The 21,431-nt window shown below is 42.4% G+C and overlaps 1 protein-coding gene across 14 annotated transcripts in view; it reads right to left on the reverse strand.

Moving 5' to 3' along the window:
• Positions 1-1,137: 1,137 nt before the first annotated feature.
• The window catches only part of Aftph (aftiphilin), a 54,112-nt gene continuing 33,818 nt past the window's right edge, over positions 1,138-21,431 (reverse strand). For 3 of the 14 annotated variants that reach the window (XM_087583518.1, XM_087583519.1, XM_087583520.1), the window contains 5 exons: positions 17,325-17,447; positions 12,873-12,933; positions 11,358-11,438; positions 7,256-7,379; positions 1,142-2,261 (listed from right to left, as the gene is read on the reverse strand). In XM_087583518.1, the coding sequence (XP_087439644.1) occupies positions 2,114-2,261; positions 7,256-7,379; positions 11,358-11,438; positions 12,873-12,933; positions 17,325-17,447 (537 nt within the window). In that variant the 3' untranslated portion in view covers positions 1,142-2,113. 14 annotated transcript variants of the gene reach the window in all.

Consider the following 21,431-nt stretch of genomic DNA (forward strand, 5'->3'; position numbering starts at 1 on the left):
TTTTTCTGGCAAATGTCTAAAATATAACATTCTAAAATTACCTTTGTCTTAGACTCACACGTTTTCACAGGTGTGGTTATTCTGTCTGCATGTATGCATGAGCAACTCACGTGTGCTTGGCCCTGGTACAGGTCAGAACAGGGCGTTGGATCCCTGGAACTGGAGTTTCAGACATTTGTGAGCCACCGTGTAGCTGCTGGAAACCAAACCCTGGTTCTCTTCAAGTGCCACACGTGTCCTTAACCATTGTACCATCTCTCTACCTACCTCCCAAATTACCTTTAAGGAGTTTTGTGCAAACGTTTTCTTGGAGAGGGTACTCCTATAAATTCTTTCTCAACATTCTGAAGATATGTTCTAATGAATCATGGGGATTTAAAAAATTTATTTATGTATATGAGTATGCTGTCTTCATGCACACCAGAAGAGGACATCAGATCCCATTATAGATGGTTGTGAGCCACCATGTGGTTGCTGGGGATTGAACTCGGGACCTCTGGAGGAGCAGCCAGTGCTCTCAACTGCTGAGCCACCTCCTCAGCCCAGGGGGGGTTTCTCTATGGTCTCACGTTGTCTGTGTCATAGCTGGGAAAGGCATTGACCCTGTCCGGTGTGTGTGTGACGACCTTCTGGTTGTTACCTTTCTACCTTTTTTTTAACTTTTTTTTTTCGGAGCTGGGGACCGAACCCAGGGCCTTGTGCTTGCTAGGCAAGCGCTCTACCACTGAGCCAAATCCCCAACCCCCCTTTCTACCTTTTTTGTGACAGTCTTTGTGTTACCGTGTGAACCAGGCTAGCTGGCCTGGAGCTTCTTAAATGAATTTATTTCACTTTGTGTGGTGAATGTTTTGCTTGGATGTGTGTCTGTGTAACACCAAACTTAGTCATAGACGGTTGTGAGCCACCGTGAGAGGAGAACCTGGGTCCTCTGTAAGAACAAGTGCTCTTGACCCAAGAACCATGTCTCCAGCCTCACGATTCAGTTCTTGGAGACCAGATTCTAATTCTTCCTGATTTTAACCAGGGATAAGTCCTATCAAATTACTTCATTAGAAACAATTTATTAATTCTGAATAAAATCTCACATTCAAATGCATCATATTTTCTCTGAGATACTAAAGTACAAAGACAAAAGGCTAAATTTCTTTTAAATTATTTTATTATTGTATAAGCTAAAAGGAAATTTACACACTGAAATCTCAAAACCCTTGGGCATGCATATTAACCCGTTAGAGGTTCTTCTACATGTCTCTCCTGCTTCCATAGGAATTGCCCCAAACGTTTAAAACCCACAGCTTGTTTTTTTGTTTTTTTACTGTATATACAGCCTAAACCATAGCAATCTAGGATTATGTCATTTTACACTGTGCAAAATCCTCAAAAAATAGTGGTATGACAGAACAGAAAGATCTCTACAAATTTCATTTTAAGACATTCATATAATTTGGTCCTTCTCCAAATCACACCAATTAAAACAGGCACATTCTCTGTCAAGCCTCCAGTCACGTCCTGACAGTGATCCCGGCCCACAACCAGCGAGCATCAGTGGAGTGACCTCTGAGAAGGTCACACACAGCAATACACCTGACAAAAAGACGACAACAAAGCCCGGGAAACAGAACAAAAGCCAGGTCTGAAACAAACCCATCACACAAAACTGAAAACCAAACAAGAATTCTGAAGCTTTTGCGTGACAGGTAAAAGCAACAGACCATAGGACAGGGAAATTAAGAGCTGTCAGTGCAAAGGGAAAAGACTGAAGGGGATTTCAGACAGTGGAGATTTGAGGTTTTAATTTTCTCTTTTTATTTCAAAAGTTTTTAAGAAGGACACCACCAGTGTATTTCACAAAGACATAAATGTATACACCCCAGCAACACAAAAGAATAAATCTTCAAAAATGTTCATCCCCAATTATTTACATTTTTCTATATAAATTTAGGACTTCAGTATGTAAATAAATATACATTACTATGTATACCTTTCTAGTGTGGCTTACCAACCAATCAGCTGAGCTTGCATGTTTTTATTTTTAATTACAGACGATATGCCTTTGATGATGGGAAGGGCTGGAGGAAAGGAAAGAGAATTTCAGATCCTCCGACACGAGCAGCTACGCATCTGCTTGTCCTTGAGAGCTCGTGGACGGCGTGAGTGTGGCCGGGAACATCAGCACCTTGGCGTGCATGAAGGTCAGGTCCGGAAGGCTGACGATCACCTTCACGGCCTCCTCGCTTAGGTGCTCCTCCCTTTTTGGTTTCCTATCAGCCAATGAGAAAAGACAGCGGTTAAGACAGGGGACTGCTGTAGGTCAAATGGAAAAGAACTCTGTCATGGCCTGTGGTCTTGGGCATCTGACCAGCTTCACCTCTGCTAGCTGCGGAGCGAACAACATGGCTTTCCTTCGGGGCTCCTGTGATCAAGCGTGTAGACACAAATATCCACATGCACACGTGCTCAAGGCTGGAACTATCTGCCCAGAAACCATTTTCAAGCATGTTACTGAGCACAGGACAGCGCTTAAGCCTTGGTAATAGTCTGCCCACATGGATTTCCCCTGCCCACTGCAAAAACTACCAACATTACCTAACTTGAAAGGTGTGGTGAAGCATGGTAAGTCATTTAACCTCAGGCTTTCTTAACCTAGTGGGAAATTCCAGGAGAGAAAGCCTTCAGCCAAACTGGGACACAGGCAGCAGCATGAGAACCAGGTACAGGCAGGAACCTGGAGGTGGGGGTGTGTATGAAAGCCTTAGATGCCTATTAACCACATCTCCCCTCACTCTGACAAGTAGTTTGAAGCATATTACAAAATGAACAAAACTGGTGAAACAAAACTGGGCAGGCTGGAGAAAATGCCCAACGAGCATCAATGGCTGAACGGTACACAGAGTTATCTGCCCCGTTCGAGCCATGCTGAGTATCCTTACAGTTACACAGCCAATTTCAGACCAAAGATGCCTTGAAACCGACTCCAGACAGCCCAACTCTTTCTTTTACGGTAATCATACCAGCAGATAAATTGATGTTCAACCCAGTTCTAGCGTTCCTTAGGAGAACACGATAACAATCCTATATTAAAAATTTACATTTTAGACTGTACTTAATGGTAATAAGCCAGTGGTGTTTGAGGAACTAGTGGATAACTGCACCACTTCAAAGTCAAACCAGCGTCCTGCTTCCTAGTGTCAACCTAGCATCACTAACTAGCATCATGGCCTAGAGAGTGAGATGGTCAGCCTGCAGCCACGCTGTCATGGAGCCACGCTGTCAGCGGGTGTCACACGTTTTCTGATGTGCTGTGAGACCTCTGATGTACTCCAGACAAAATGTTACCCCTTTATTCACAGGCCACTAGATACAATTTCCAATTTATAGGAAACCGGGGGACTAAATAACAGAGTGAACAATACTTCTGAAAACCCCAGTGAGCAGAACAAGGCCTGCATGGGTTTCCCCATTTGTCTCGACCATGAGACAACTGTGCGGATTGCTCCAGGGTCCACCAGTGGCTCTCGGAGGCGACATGAAATTGAGTATACAAGTTTACACAGCTCTAAGTGTGTGCATGCATTTGTAGCTATTCACGTCAGCTGTTCTTATTAAAATACATAGAGCACATGCTTGAGAATGTGAACTTGAGAACAAGTCTATCACTCTCTGTTGCTCTCTAGCTAAGATTTACCCCTTTTTTGTCAACAGACTACATAGAAATGAAAGTCCAGAAAGAGTGGCCTATGATCAATTTGCAAGTGCGTGCGACACCCACATCCTCCTCCCACCAACCTATTTGGAGATGAGACTGTGGAGAGATGCTCCTGCTACTGGTGGGAACACAAAACATTATGTCCCAGAGCTCTAGAAGTGAATGCCAGAGAATCGGGTGTTCCAGGCCAGTGGGCAACATGAGACCCTGTCTCATCCAGACACCACAGCCATGAAGCCCTAGGAGGTGGGGACTGAGACTGTGATAAGCTTCAGTGTGTTCCCCAGCCCCCACTCCCTTTTCCCTGGGCCCTACTTGACCATGTTGTTCCAGGGCTCAATCCCAGGGCCTGTGCATGCTCGGCAAATGCTACTGCTGAGCTAAAACGTCAGCCTGAGACCTAACTCAGGAAAGCCATGCCCATACCTACAACTGCAATAGGCAAACGTGTGCAGGGGCTCCTTAGGCTGGATGAAATAATAATCATTTTCTGGGTAATTTAATGACAGTTGTACAACTTTGTGAATCTACTAAAAACTAGTGAATTTATACCAGCGAGAAAGACAGGTTTCATGATGTTAATTCAATCAATAAAGTCAGAAAGCCCCAAAGTGTTCCTGTTACCCACTAGTTCTTTGGCTTCTCTGTAGCTACTAAGCAGCTGGCCACATCCTAATTTAGGTTAGAGAACAACCCTTCTCCACGCTAGGACCCTAACTTAGGTTAGAGAACAACCCTTCTCCACGCTAGGACCCTAACTTAGGTTAGAGAACAACCCTTCTCCACGCTAGGACCCTAACTTAGGTTAGAGAACAACCCTTCTCCACGCTAGGTCAGACGGGCAGGAAAATGGAACTACATCAAAGTAAGAACTTGATCTCTAACAGCACAGCGAGTGCTGGTGCTGTAGGGCAGTGTCACATGCCTGTAGTCCTGGTGGCTACTGGGAAGGTTGAGGCAGGAGGATTGCTTAAAGTTTGGGTATTCTGGGCTGTAGTGTGCTATGCCAATTTGGTTTGTACAAAGTTTGACATCAGTTGGTGGCTGCTCCAGAGTTCGGTACCAGGTTGTCTAAGGAGGGACAAACCGGCTCCAGGCAGAAACAGAGCATGTCCAAATATCTGCCACAAATAAGAAAATTAGTGAGTGATTGACCACACATGGGGAAGGAAGAGCACATCGGGTTTCCTCGCACACTCTGAGGCTTAGACAAGGGTGTGAGGGAAGGCCTGCAGAGGGCTCAGCAGCAGAGGCTGGAGGCCGAGCCTGAGAGCCTGAGTCTGGTCCCTGGGCCCCACACGGAGAGGAGGGAACAGACTCCACGGTGTGACCTTCCCATGTGCGCCGTCACCCCTGACAAAAGGTAAACATGACTTTAGAGGTGGAGAAAGGAAGGAGGGCTCCACGTCAGATGTGGGTTCTCTGCTCTCAGACAGCTTTGCTTTGGAGCCTAGGCTGCTCTCAAGTCTGTGCTCCTCCTGCCTCAGCTTTCTGAGTGCTGAAATTATAGGCTTCATCAGTCTATCCACTGCGACTACTGCTTTGACCCTTTTTATCCAACAACCCTTTCCACTCCACCTTTGATGGACTGTCAAGAGCCAAGACAATTTTGCTAACCTTTACTTAGAAAGACAAATCCTACAGATCAGCATACCGAGGAAGCCTTTTGGAATCATACTGTGAGCCGCCCGCCCTGTACATACAACTGAGACTGGCTCGCATGAGGGTAGGGCTGACCTCTGCTTTAAACATCTGCCCCAGCATGCATGGGACTTTCAGTTTGACTGGGGGTTGGGGGGAGAGTGAAAAAAAGAACAACTTCCACTCCTGCAAAACAAAACAAAAAACATTACCACCTCAGACTCCTCCGGTGATATTTTATAATTTGAAATTGTAATATTAAGATGTGGATTTTTTTTCAGTATTTTCAAACAAAACTTTCTTGCAAATGAACCCCAAAGTTGGTAGCTTTTTTTCAACTTACTTCACTTTAAATATTCAAACGGGTCTGAGAAAATAGCCCAGTGCTAGAGCACAGTCGGCCAGGTCTGTTCTCTAGTCCCCTAACAGCAGAAAGTCACGTGATTGTCACAGACTCTCTCTGGCAGCTGCGGCTTCCCTCCTAGATGTGTGCTGCGATTTTAATTTATCTTTTCATTTCAGAAACAGAGGAGGGAAGTTTAGTATTTATAGCTGGGCCACACAGTCTACATGGAGGAGCCTTAAAAACTGAAGGTGCAGCGCCAGCTAACAGTGGAGCAGAGCTCCCCCTACTGGCACAACACATGACCTCTCAGAGCTGGTTAGGAGGCAGAACTGCAGGGAAAGGCAGAGGCAGGGGACTGCCTCCAGATAGAGAGTAACAGCACAATGCCCACAACTGTGGTGACAGCAGAAGGTCTGCAGTGTCAGCGCCCAACGCAGGGCAATGGCAGCAATGGAGTGAACTGTGGACAAAAGGACCTACACGTTCCAAATCTACTTCCTGGGATGGGTCATTCCTGGGCAACCGCAGCAGCCTTCAAAGATTGTTAGTGTCTGCTGAATGGTCAGCGTAGGGAGTAAGGTTTATTGAAGTCATGGTGGCATGGCTGCACACACCTTTAATCTCATCATTTGGGAGACACAGGCAGGTGGTTCCCTCTAAGTTCATGGCCAGCCTGGCCTATATAACAAGTTTCATGACAGCCAGGGCTGTGCACTGAGTCCCTGTCTCAAAAACAAACTTAACAACCCAAAGAGACTGCAACTGTTCAAGTTTAAGTTAAAAAAATAGAAAAAGATGTTCCTTATGAAAGAATTAACTTTAAAAGATAAATCTAAATGGTGTCTGTTATTCAACAGGAAATTCTAAAATCCCCAAAGTGGGCAAGTGACATAAACATCCCTCCTGATGGCGCAGATGGATGACGGTGACTGGGGTCAGAGAAGTCAGCTTACCAATCAGCACCTGTCCTGGCACTAGTGGTGTCCTGTCTCAACTGCCTTCTACTAAGAACTGGCTTCTCTGTGCTTAATGTGGGCTCAAAGCACGGGCTACTTAACTGTGTCAAACCCTAAGCAGAATGTCCAAGAGACATTCCCTGTCTCTGGCTCTGAAGGCAGGAGATGACGTCCCTAGAGGCTTCTGTAAGTTTGGTAGCGACAGCTCAGTCAGGTGCACAGCAGCAAATGTACTGAAGATGAAAATATCTTAGGGCTCCGTCATAGCTTCAAAGTGAACACGGGAGCTTATGTGGCACCAGAAGACTGAGCCTGGTTCTGGAAAACGCTTTTCTCCATAATTATGAAAGGACAGGGATGTTCCCCAGAGGCATCAGCATCAATACTAATCAGAATCATCTTCTGTGGGGTGGGGAGAAGAAAACTTCACCTGTCAGTCTCTCCGAAGAAAGCTCACCGTTCAACATCCACGTGATGTTTTCCAGCTTTGCCATCCACTGGCTTTAAGGTACAAAGCCGGTTTAACACACAAGCACGACCTCTTGCGCGCTTTGCTTGTGGCCATTTAAACCAGAAAACAGTTAGGGTGAAGCTGCGGTTCATTACCTGGTCGACGTGCTCGTCTTTTCCACTGTAGACATGAGCTTCGCAAATGCATCAGTCACTCTGAGGCTTGAGGTGGAGGTCTCCAGCTTAGCAGTTGTTAATTCATACAACTCTGGATCCACACCTTACAGCACAGAATGACAGTGAGTGAGGGCAAGCTTCACGGGTCATAGCAAGTGGCAAGCTGTGACAGCAATAATACTCTATCCAGGTGAGTCTGCATAAGCACCACTCACTGTCATCGTCATAGCAAGTGCTGCCCTTCTGCATGTGAGAAGTCATTGCTAAGCGTTCTGCACCGGGCGCGTGTGCTCCAAGTGGGTGGACGGCAGATAACCATGCAGCTAGTTCTCACCTTCCGCCCTTACAGGGTTTCGGGATTGAACTCAGGTCACCAACGTGGGCAGCAAGCACCTTTACCTGCTGAGCTCTCTGTGTCTATTTTTATTTTACGTGTGTCTGTCTGCATTTATGTATACATATCTATACATGCCTAGTGCCTGAGGAGGCTAGAAGGGGGTGTAGGAGTCCCTGGAATTGGAGTCACAGACGGTTGTGAACCACCATGTAGGTGTTTGGAATAGAACCCAAGTCTTTTGCAAGAGCAGCCAGTGCTCTTAACCACTGAGCCAATTACCCAACCTCATGTTTTCTTTATTAAATGGTAGGCTTTGAAGTATCTATAAAAGGAATACATAAAAATACCGTTTTGAAATAAATGTTATATGTAGCTGATGCCTTTCAAATACTTCAAGAATTTCCAGCACTCAGTTTTGTATTCATTTCTGACACACAGGGTTTATAAATAGAATGAGCGTGCTATGATATTCTCAACATTTTTATTTTATCTTATTTTAAGACAAGGTCTTGCTCTGTAGCCTATGCTGGCTTCGACTCATAATTTTCCTGCCTCGGCAGGAGAATTATCCCTGAGTGTCGGGATTACAGGTATGAGTTACCACACCCAACCTTCAACGTTCTCGTTTTAAAAAAATATTTATTTTTACGTGCACGTCTGTGTAAAGGCGTGTGGATCCCCTGGAATGGGAATTAAAGACGGTTAGAAGCTGCTATGTGGGTGCTGGGAATTGCTTCCAGGTCCTTTGGAGGAGAGGCCAGTGCTCTTAACCGCTCTCTCCAGCTCAACGTCCTCAATTTTTAGACTGGCTGATGAACCTAATTTTGAACCTTGCTCTGATCTTATAAAAAAAAATTTTTTAAGACTGCAGTATTTTTTTCCATGTCAGAGACTTGAAGATTAATATAAAGTCTCTGGTATAAAAAATGATTTGGTAATTTGGTTATCTTAGCCATGACTAAAGAGATGAACAATTATTTAAAGCATCAAATTATTACTAAAAATTGACTGCATGTTCTTTAGGTAAGAGGTGGCGTGGGTAAAATACTTCCAGAATGTGGCTCAGAGCACTGCTGACGTACAGGATCTGTTACACATGTGTAGTTGACTTTAATCTGGAAGCCTGCAGTTAGGACAGTCAGCCAGGGGAACAGAAAGACAGCTAAGCGGGGGCTATAGTTAAGCATCAGTTTACAAAAAAGGCTTAACAGCCTCTCCGACTTCTAATTCTTCTTTCTTCTTTGAGACACGGCATTACCATGCTGCTCTGCTCTGCTGGTCTCAACCTCCTGAGATTTAGGTGATCCTCCTGCCTCAACTGGGACTACAAATGTGCACGACTGTACTTGGTTCAAGTTTATTTTCTAAGAACAGCCTATGAGATTAGACAAAAGGTATAATAAACTCATGAAGAGTTCTCTCGTTTCTGAACCAATCCTCTGGTGAGCGCGGACGGGCCTCAGATATTACAGGAACCAGCTTCCAGGTACTGAGTCCAAAACAAGGGAGAAGGTGTGCGCTGACTCCCAAGGTCTTACTAGCTCATTCATGTACACTTTCAGGACATCCTTTAAAAACTTCTGTTTTTCTACAATAAGCATATAGGCCAAAGTTAAAATAGATGAAATTGTAGATGTCTATATAAAGAGCGAATGGACCAAAACCTTCTCTTTCCCACTGTGTAAGGTTAGTTACAGCACTGCAGGTGAGATCTGTGTACCATGCAGAACAAGGGCACCTGAGCGGTGGCAACAGTGTATGCGTATTAGACTGCCAAGCGCTACACGGGAGACTGAGAACAGCAGCACTGGCAATGACAGAAGAAAACCACCATTCTATCCCACACAACATCCCTCCCTCTGTAAACTGCCCCAACCCAACAATGACTGCGATCTGTGACAATTACAGTTAACGTTTTCAGAAACAAGGCAATTATTTACTATAAACTACAGAGTTTTTAATGGAAGTTTTTTTTAAACAGATCCTTACGGAGGCACAGCTTGATTACACAATTAACGTAGCCAGCCAAATTCTATGCCAACCTCCTAAAATCACACACACGATAGTTAACAGCAAGCTAAGAAAACATGACTTTCCCATAAACAAGTTTAAAAAAGGACAAACGAGTAGTAAGCTGAACACTAAAGAAGGACTTGGTACCTGAAGCCGGGGGACGTTTTAATGAAACCCAGTAACAATAGAAAGCCAAGGCAAATTTACTGTAAACAAATTTCCACAGCAGCCAGAGCATACTGATGCAAACCCAGAGTTAAAGGTTTCCCAGGGCAGAGCCCTGGACCACTGCTCCCATCCATGGCAGCCTTAAACTTCCCAGACTGATTACCTTGCAGCTGTACACTGAACCCAATTATCAGGCCTTCTCAGCACTTCTTTAAGCAGCCAGGTTATTTGTGTTCCTATCAATGCTTTTTAAACAAATTTAAAATATAAGCACATTTGACATCTAATCAAAAGAAAAAGTGACCTCTTTTTCATTATAATGCAGACTGACCAAATTTAGCTGAGAGAGAACTTGGGTAACTCCCGCTTTTACCTCCAGTAAGAACCATGACAATTTTAGCTCCTCCATAGGTCAGATATTCTTAGTAGAACTTTAAGTAGTAAAGTATCAATTTAAATAAGTAGGAGTTTAGCTCTGAGAAATCTAGTCCTTCCCCCTGAGATCCGTGGGCTTCCCTGGGGCAGGCACGAGGGCTTCCCTAGCTGGAGATGAGAGAAGGGCACCTGGGGCAGGCCTGCCCTTGGCTGGCCTTGTTCTTCCCTCATCTTCATGGCTGATAAACCGCCGAAGTGGGTGGCTGGACTACCTAACAGACTCACCCCAAACAAAACACCCCTCAATTCTCAGGAACCCGGGCTAGCTACAAAACGGGCCACTAGTGGGCGCAGAAGGGAGTCCCCAGTTTGCATCCCGGGGGTTAGCATTTATTTATTGCAGTAGCTGTCTGATAACCAATGACTGCCACATCACAACTTTGGGAGGACAGGGATTCATTAAAATCATATTCAATAAAATGTAAACATTAAAATGCCATTATAATTTCCATCTTTTATTTGGTTAGGAAAGTACATTAGTCCTTTGGTCAGTGAACGAGGGTTGAACACTAACAGGTATAGTAAGCTGAAGTTTAGCGGCTGGGTTCATAGCAGTTACTTTCTACCATTACCTTTTGTTAACATCTTTATTCTCCATGGAGACTAACAGTGTGCTTTCTGTTTAAGAACTACGTAAAAACGGTAATGTTTTAAATAAGGGACTGCATAACTACATGCTAGATTCCAACATTTTGGATTCAATATGTATTTAGCAGCACTAATAAGCACTAACTAAAATGTTAGAATTTGTACAAGTTACATTATTATAGACACTATAATATGAAGCCATCTTTGTGTATTAAAACGTTCTTATCTTGCTACTGTTATTTTCAAATGGCTTTACAGAATATGCTTTCAAAATAAGCATATAAATACGTTTTCCATTGAGAGGGGTGAGCTGTGTAGAGCCATCAGGGCTACAGCACTGTAGAAACTGCTGTCAGCTCTCAAGAGAGCCCTCAGAGAAGGTACTCCTAAGAACGCACTTCATGTGCACTGTTTCTTACAACCAGCTATCAGGAAGGAGAGGCACGGGGAGCACAGCCCACCCTGACCCTTGTTTATAGGAAAGTCAAGTGTGCCATGCTTTAGTAAATAACCACAACTATGGTTAAGCGCTCTGCTGACCTGGGATTGTGCTGCTGCTAGAGCTACTGTCATCCACGGGCCCAAAGAAATCAAGGTTCAGGAGAGCGGAACCTCCACTAGCTTGGAGTTCAGTGACCGTGTTGGTGGGCAGCCACACAGAAGGTAAGCCAAGGGAGGAGGGGTTACGTGTGAAAAGGGGTAAGACACACACTTGAACATGCAGGTTATAATTAGTAGTCATTACATATTTTAAAAATCAACATTAAAACAATGTGTACAGCATTAGGTTTTCATAACTAAAGTAACAATTTAACTCTCCTTGTGTACAATGTAAATAATGTAACACTTTGTTAGGTTTTAGTTAGAAGTCAGTTCTTTCAATCAAAACTGAAAAGTATCAGAAAGACCAGAGAAGGCAATACTAGTTAAAGGGAAACAATACTTCCTCTTAACCCAACAGTGATCGTTACATGCCCGATCTCCCATGTTAGTTTCTAGTAACAATTTCTGGTTTCTATTGGATGCTTTTTAAAAGAATGACAAGGTTGTGAGTTTCCGGACATGCACCAACATTAACTTATTTAAAATAACATTATCTAGGTTAGTAACTGCCCTGCCCCGATGCACAAGCTGCACTGTCCCCTTTAGCTCTGCAACAGCAGTCACAAGCAGTATACATTTTTAAAGGAATTGTTAATAAAAAGCATGACTTCACTGAAGACACCAGACAACAGCAAAAGGTGCATCCATCCAGGCTTTCCTTCAGCAGGACATTCAACTGATGGCCTCCAGGGACCCCAGTGACCCCAGGGTCCCAGCTCGTACCACTGGGATGACAGTGACAGTGTTCTAGACAATGGCTCAACCACTTATGAGGCAATTATAAACCAGGGTCCATGGAAAACCCATAGCATGGATTCTAAAACCAGTACTGTGTGTTAAAGACTCTACGGTATTTGCATAAGTTACTCCCCTTTTAGAGTTTAAAAGTCATAAGAAAGATCATTGATTTTTAGAACTGATCTGTTAATATTTGGAGCTAAGTTTAAAAATAATCATGAAAATCATTCATCTCCATTTGCATATAAGTACGCTATAAAATGCTACTGAGTCTGAAAACTACATTAAGTCGATAAATACGGATCTATCTGCACACTGGTTTTGGTTAAGTGAATAATTGTGCTTTATGCTTTGGAGCAACTGCTAGCCACAAGACTTTGTATCCAAGAAAATTTCACAAAGTAAAGCTGTAAAACATTCAAATAAAGTGGTTCTAGCTGAAATATCATTTAAATTATCTAATTTTGACTTAAGATAAAGAAACTAAAACTTTACCTTATTCTTACTACCAATACGTGGGCATTAATATTGTTGATAACAGTAATGGCTGGTATCTTGAGCAATTGCTATTTAGAAAGAAAGCCTGAATTTCCAAAGATAAGAGTAAGAAGTTATGTTCAAACAAAAAAGGAACTCAGCAGAGAGAAGTCTGTCTGAACTGTGTAGCTTTCTTAGCTCTAGCCCTCGTGCTAGAGGCTCTACGGAGAGACGTACCATCTAAAGGGTTAGTAAGGCCACTGCTACTCCAGTCAAACTGGACAGGTGGGAGAGACTCCTAGAGTTGAAAACCAAAACAAAACAAAAACAAAAACAATCAAAATTAATCAGTATAGGTAGTAGCAACATAAAAATTTCTTAAAACAAAACAACTCCCTAAAAGTACAACAAGACCATTATGCAACAATGTACCTATGACAAACTTTGGATAACTACGATTTCAGGTTATTTGCAAATATTAACAAGCTGAAATTGGAACACTTATAAGCAGTATGCTTATTGATATTGTATTTTAAACTGTTAAATTTCAAGAAGAGGATTTAAAACAGAGTTTTTAAACTTAGTGATTACATTCATTTAAGTACTAGTCATGTAACACTAACATAAAATACAGCAGCACAGAGAAGGAAGTGCATTGAGAGGGACATCGAGGCTGTTGAAGGTGAGAGAAGTAACTAGTCACACACAATCTTAACTAACTTAGCTGGTCTCATGACATAGAGAACAAGGAACAGTCCAGGATCTCTAGTACTTTATAGGTTTCCTGAATTCAAAAGAAAAGGAACTGCACCAAAAAACTGCACACTTTTTTTTTTGTCTGTTTTTGAGACAAGGTCTTCCTATGTAGTTCTGAGTATGGCTGGCCTGGGACTCACTATGTAGACCAGGTTGTCCTTAAACTCAGAGCTCTACCTTTCTCTGCCTCTGAGTGCTAGAATCAAAGTCCTGTGCCACCATGACTGGATGGAATGTACATTTTTAAGGTGTTCATTTTCAGATATTTAATTTAAAGTGAGAGAGAGAGAGAGAGAGAGAGAGAGAGAGAGAGAGAGAGAGAGAAACAGAGACAGAGAATGTGTGTGTGTGTGTGTGTGTGTGTGTGTGTGTGTGTGTGTGTGGTGACCAGAGGAAGACACTGGACATAGTCTATCTTACTTCTCTAGGGCAGGTCTGGTCTCTCACTCAACTGGAGCTAGGCTGCCAGTCAGAAAGGCCCAGGACTGGGTTACAGCCTCGGAATGACATACTCTTTTTATTTGGTGTGGGAGATCGAAACTTAGGTCTGGACACAGGTAAATATTTTTAACCCACTGAACCATCTCTCTGGCCCAATTAATATATTTTTGAGATGAAGTCCTGCTAATTTCTCAGGTTAGTTTCAAACCTGTGGTCCTCATGCTTAAGGCTATTCAATAGGTGTAGGTCTATGTCCCCATGACAGGTCAGGGATTTATTTTAGTCAATTTCTCTGACTTCGAAATTACTTGAAATCATTATTTTCTTTTTCATTTTGAGACAGAGCCTTGTTAAGTTGCTCAGGCTGGCCTTAAACCGACTATGGAAAGCCAGGCTGTTTTTTAAACTCTGTCCCACTGTCCCATCCTCCACGTCTGATCATAGCACACCTTAGAAGATTTATGAAACAACATGCTGAAATGAATTTTCTAAGTGATTAGATGACTCTAGGGTTTTCAATCTCAAAACATACAGGGAACAATGGGAACACTGAACAGAAGGTAGTTGGCAAATGTTCCTTAAATGGCCAGTCTCTTCCCCTCAAGTTTTTGTTCCCTCTTTTGGTGGCTATGGTGACAACACTTATGGAATAACTTGTGCTCTATTAGGCTTTTAAACACCAGCATGCTGTGGCTTATTTACTCTCATGCCGTTGGCACTGATGGCCACGCTTCGCTGTAAGGAAGGCACTGTAACAACACTACGCTTCCCTTTTTTTCTGGGTAAAGACACTATTACCTGTAGGACAGGAACATGAATAAGTTCCTGTATATAATTGCTTTGATAAAATGGGGACAGGCAGACTAATAAAAATCTAGTTCAGCCTGTCCGTCTTGGAAGTTGAGAAGGTATAAACCCAGGTAAAAGGCTAACATCAGAGACACCCGAGTGAAGGACGGTGGGACAGGAGGGAGGGTGACTGTGCAGCGTCTCTGTTCTGGGTCTGTGCTGTGCAACAGCTCCAACCTCCGCTAAATCCTCAGCTCCTGAGGGAGGGAGGGAGGGCGGGCTCTGTGATGAGGGAGGAGTTTTGTATGCCGACCGTGGGGCGATTACCTGCATCCACACCTGTGACCAGGCGAGACATAACTACATGTAAATGAATCTTATTCCTGATTATACCTTATACCCATTGTAATTATGTGAATGGTAGCCAAGGGCTATATAGGCAGACATGCAGGCCTTTTCTTTGTTCTATCTTTGTAACACCATGAATAACTAATAATTTCATATAAGTTAAAAATAATGCTGGGGAAACCCTATTTTATAACCTACCTAAAGATTAATAAATACATATGGAAAAAATCTTTTTTAGCTAACTGTAGAGCAAATACATCTGAGCAGATCTAACTTACTCCACTTTTGGAAAAGAGAGACCTTTAGTGGTTATGTTCAACAATGAGAAACTGGGCAACTCAAACAGCTCCGTCAAGAGGCTGAAGCTGCTGCCGCTGACCGGGTGGGTAAGGACCAGTCAGACTTGCTTGTGTAGAATGAAACATGAGTTCAAGACACCCGGCCTCTGCAAAAAAAACCAAACCAAACCAACAACAAAAAACCTACCCTGTGTCCCCCCTCTAAGATGTTTACCTTTTGTTCTATTTCTGATCTACTAAATTTCATACTCTCATGGTGCAATTAATTATTAATCTCTCTCTGACCTTCAACTCAGTATTTACCTGCCTCAGTCTCCCAAGTGCTGGTATGACTAAGTGCTCGACAAGAGAAGCAATGGTTGTAGGACTGACAAATGCTGCTCAGGTTGAGAGGGGAAAAACCCCAACCATAAAACAAGTGTTTACATTGGAACAGAGCAGGTAACTGACAAGGATTTATGCAACTGTGCTAAGCTTGACAGTTCTATTCAGTGATGCTAAAAATAAAAGCACACAAGGAATGTGAGGTACATGGTTTCTGGGCAAAAGAAAAAATATGAGGTGCTGAACAGGTATTTCCTGATATAATTTGCAGACCTCCATCATCACAGGCTATGGTCATTCACCTGAAAAGCACAACCACCACGAGATGCAACATGGCTACTCTATGAACAAAAAGTGCATGGACACTACACACAGCATGCTAGTGACACAGCGCTTTACACCAAGAAAGCCCTTATAATGCAGTCAGATGCTTATTTAACCTGAACCACAGGCATGAAGCCAAGCAATGACTGCAATTTGGTGATGGCAGGTAAGCAGCCCAGCACAAAATTCTAAATTAAAATACACGTACTTCATTTGGTCATCTGAAATATGCTTTTGGTTAAGTCTGAATTAAGTTATTTAAGACTATAACACTGTCTAAGTTGTGACTAGAAGGTGCTTCTAAGATGTAGAGCTAAATGACAAGCAACAGTTAACCAATGAAGTAAGCAGCAGTTATGGGGATGCTGTATAGAAAAGGCGAAGAGCCAAGAGGAAAGGCTAACACTGCAGGGAAGAGGATGGTGCTCAGGCAGAAGGAAGTCAGCACAGAGTAGGCCTGGAGTGTAACATGAGGGCAGGGAAAGGAGGGGCTGACAGACTGCATGACAGCCTGGCCGCCCACCAACACTGAGCCAGCAGCAGTGTTAGCTCACGCTGCGCCCAGCGGCCCGGGGGGGGGGGGGGGAAGGGGTAACACACCTTAATCCCAGCACTAAGGAGGATCTCTAAGTCTGAGGACAGCCTGGTCTACAAAGCAAGTTCCAAGATAGCCAGGGCTACTAAGAGAAGCCCTATCTCAAAAAACCAGACAACAAAACCCAGAGTGGCATGTAATAGTAAAAACAGATGTTTCTTCAAACACACTTGAAAGGGTTGGACCTATATTTATACATCATTTTCTAAAGAATGTTCTTTAAGACACTTCTTCCACAAAAGTATGATTTTTCTCTTCCTAAACACTGCAAAACAGGTCCTGTGGTCAACTAAATTTGAGAAATGAACTAAAATTAAATAGTGGCATTTACTGCAGGGCTCAGGGGCACTGAACGTGTATTGTGAACCTCGGTATAGTATTTTCCCCAAACTTACTTTACCCTGGATCATGCTTTAGTGGGCTGCTGCTATAGAATACACATTTTGGGAAGAACTGTCCCAACATACGTTCACTAGATATAACTTATAGGTGTTAGCACAAATGCAGTGTTTCTTAGTGTCTGAAAATCTCGCACTTATATTGTGTCAGTATTTATGATATTAAAAATGAAGACTGTAACTTGGACTGGTTTAAAAACTTACTAATAATAACCATTTTGTTTCATATTTTATCTTTTATTTTTGAAAATTACAGATAATTTGTTCATTTGAGTCTAAGGATGTTAATTAAAATCGAAAACATGTCCACCTTCAGGTTTTAAAAAATACAAAATAGAAGACACATTAAGGGAATGAAGCGGTGTGTGTGCCATGTGGCCCTATCAATGCATCATCACTTGCACACGTATTTTACCTGGAATGGATCAGATGTACACGTGTTCATTTCTGGTGTCATAATGGTTGTCTGACCAATAGAAGCAATTTTTTCTGCAGCTGACAGTGGTTTCAGTGGCTCCTTGGTGGGCTCTAACATGCCCTGAAAAAGGTGTGTTAGTCATTAACTGGAAAGGAGCACACAAAGCTTATAATTACGGCGATGTAAGAGAAAAGACTTTTTTTTCAAATATATACAGATTATTTTAGAATAAAATGTTTTGAAGTCAAATCTTCCACTTTTAATAATATTTTACTTTATGCTACTTAAGACACTAATATTACATGAAAAGGCAACATTTCTAACACAGTGGTGTGTTGAAAGCATATGTCTCTTAGTGTGACTTTCATATGTTTAAATCTGAGCGGTGTCTCAGTACTATAGACAGACTGCATTTCAGAGACAAGACACTCTATGTACTCCACAGGATCGGAAACAATTCAAACATACTTTTTTTAAAGTAAAAAATGAAAATATTGTTGATGGGTATAGAAACAAACCAACCAAGCATTTGGTATCAAGGCTCTACCAAACATGAAATGGGTAATTCAGGTTAACTGCACAAAGAAGCAAAACTTCGACATATATAGATCATAGCTGAGGACCAGAGTGAGTGCTTATGCTTACGTCTTCTGGAGACCAAACAACCTGATGAGCTCTTAAATATCTGTTGGTTTACATTCCATATAAAAATCACTTTTAACTCTGTGTGTGCATGTGTGCAAGAGATCAAAGCTACTAGCCAGTAATCTCAGAATCTGTGAATCTAAAACTGCCTTTTAGGAAAATCCCCACTCCCACAGAGGTATAAACTAGAAAAAAGCAATTTACACACTCAACGCCTCCCCAACAGACCTAGTTCCTGTATTAATACACGTGACAGGCTTCCGTGTAGTAGAAGGATCATGGCCAGTGTAGTACCACATGTATATTATATATGTCTTTAGTATGCTTTTATAAAAGAGCATATATTTGGTAATTATTAGTGTCAGCCAAATTTCTTAATTTGAACTATGACTTAAGCCACTGGCGCCCAAGTTGCGGCTGCTAACAGCACCTGAAACCTGATCAAATGTATAAATCGTAGAGCTCTGCCTCGGACTACAAGGAGCTGGAGATAGTGTGACCTTTTTTGTTGTTTCTTTCTTCTTTTTGAGACAGGATTTTTACTGTGGGCATCCTGTAACTCGTTCTGTAGATTAGGCTGGCTGGCCTGGATCTTGGAGATGGCTCCCCAGTGCTGAGATTAAAGCTGTGCACCACCATATTCCACCCATAGAGAAATCTGTGTCTTAAATCTTTCAAGTGATTCTGATGAAGGTGGAGAGTCAGAATCTTAAATGACTATTTCAGGTGCAGTCGTCCATATGAAACGCACCACAGAAAAGACTACAGGTATAACTAAACTTCTGTATCAGAGACCCCACAGGATAAAGTACTGGCCTTGCAAGCATGAGGAGCCTTACTTAGTTCAATAGGCATGGTGACCCCTGCTTACAATCCATGGCTGAGCTAGATAATGTGTGCCCCCACCACCCACCCACATCTACACATAGAAATCAGAAATAAAAGTGGGAAGATCTATTTATGTTCATTAAATAAATTTAGTATTGTAAAATCTTAAAAGCTGTAAGCTTTTTTATTATTATAGGCAATAATAGTTCAAAAGTGAAGCCTACGTTTTGCACCAACTCCTTGCAGGGCTCTGAGCCGGCTAATGTGTGTGAAGCAGCTACTGCTGGCTTCCCAAACTGACTGTAAGCGAAGTTCCAGCTCAGACCAAGAGACTGTGTGACAACCTCTGGAGTACTGTGTTTGAGAAAAAAAGACATGCAAATAACCAACGAATTAAAGTTCTGGACTGTATTTAACTAGAACAGAAAGGCGTACAAGGTAAACAAGGGAGCAAGTGGCAACCGATTAAAAAAAAGCTCGGATGCAGGAAATTCCACAACAAACTGAAAGAAGAAACCATAATGTTCCAGTTCCATGCCAATAAAATTAGTGCCAATTCACAGAAAATAAACTGTGGATTAAAAAATCAAGTTGCCCTTTACAGGCTCATATATGTGGTAAGATTTAGACCTAGATTTATAGTTCCTTACTCTGGTTTTCACGGAGCCCAGGCTGGTATTGAGCCAGCTGTGAGAAGGATGAGCTTGAGCTTCCTCCTGCTCTTCCTGCTTCCACTTCCTCAATGTTGGGATTATAGGTCTGCACCACCACACTAAGCTTTCTTGAGTTTTTACCACATTTCCTCCTTAACTTCAATTTATTCCTTATAATAAGATGACATTTTAGTTTAATAGGACATTTTCTTTTTTTTAAGATTTATTTATTCATTATATGTAAGTACACTGTAGCTGTCTTCAGACACACCAGAAGAGGGCATCAGAGTTCATTACAGATGGTTATGAGCCACCATGTAGTTGCTGGGATTTGAACTCAGGACCTCTGGGAGACCAGTCAGTGCTCTTAACCGCTGAGCCTTCTCTCCAGCCTTTAATAGGACATTTTCATTTAGCAATAATTCACCCACAAACCACAAACACCAAACTTTATGACTGAGAGGCTGGGAAGATAGCTGTGTTTGCTGTGCAAGCCTGAAGACCTGAGTTCAAATCCTCAGGACCCACCTAAAAAGACGGGTGTAGTTGACTGTTCATGCATGCCTGTAACCCTAGCATTGTGAGTGCTGCACAGAGAAGGACTGGGGCTTGCTGGCCTGTAGCCTAGTCCAGGTTCAATGAGCAATTTGCTTCAAAGGAATAAGGCAGAGGGTTATACAGCAAGACACTGATGTCCTCCCCAGGTCTCAGGTACACCTATACACATACGCACATTGACCACACATGCAGACTGGTCACTCCCCACTAAGGAGGCAAAATGTGATTGAATCTTGTTAAAGAATAAAATTAAAAATGTCCATTTGCTAGAACTACCTGGCGTATCTGGAGAAAAAAACAATTAACCACATTCCGAATTAATGGAAACTGTAAGGTCTTGGCTTATTTCCATATATTCTAATTTGGTATTTTCAACTCTTCTGGACACAAATACAGACACATGTGTCCTACCTATATACACATGCATACACATGGTACATACACATGCCAAAAAGTTTAGAAAGAAAACCCATCGAAAGTGTGTTCTAGAAAGGGTTAATTATAGAAATAATCTTCCATTTAAAACAACACATGATCTATAATGAAATATAAAAGTCTCATGCAAAGAAATGAAGGATATATGATATAATTATACATATTACATAAACATGTATCCCTAAGATCACAACATCAAATCCTTTAAAAATGTAGGGTAAGGAGACTGCTCAGTAGCAAAGAGCACGTCTCGCTCTTGTAGAGACCCAGTCAGTTCCCAGCACCCACAAAACAATCACACACAGAAATAAATCTAAATTTTTCTTTTTGTGTTTTTGAGAATGGGTTTTTCTGTATATATAGCCGTGGCTGTCCTGGGATTCACTCTGCAGACCAGGCTATCCTTCAACTCAGAGCTCCGTCTGCCTCTGTCTCCCCAGTGCTGGAATTAAAGGCATGTGTCACCACCCAGATAAATGTAAACTTTTTTTTTAATTTTTTTTTAAGATTTATTTATTTGTAAGTACATTGTAGCTGTCTTCAGACCGGAAGAGGGTATCAGATCTCACTACAGATGGTTGTGAGCCACCATGTAGTTGCTGGGATTTGAACTCAGGACCTCTGGAAGAGCAGTCAGTGCTCTTAACCACTGAGCCATCTCTCCAGCCCAAATGTAAACATTTTTAAAAACTAGATTAACATATGTGTGCATACATGTGTGTACCTATAAGCACAGGTTCCCATGGAAGCTAGACCAGGCTACTGAATCCCCTGAAACTGGAGTTCCAGGTGGCTGTGAGCTGTGGGTGTTGAGAACCACACTCAAGGCCTCTCAAGCACCAGAGTTTTGTGTCCCTTAAGCTAGTTTAGAACTTATGTAGCCTGGCTAGCCTCAAACTTGTGTCCATCCTCTGTCCTAGCTTCCCAGGGGGTGAAATAACAAGAAGAGGCATCATACCCACCTTTCACGCCTTTAAAGTACACT

This window comes from Rattus norvegicus, chromosome 14, assembly GCF_021556685.1.
Source record: "Rattus norvegicus strain SHRSP/BbbUtx chromosome 14, alternate assembly SHRSP_T2T, whole genome shotgun sequence".
Lineage (NCBI taxonomy): Eukaryota > Metazoa > Chordata > Mammalia > Rodentia > Muridae > Rattus > Rattus norvegicus.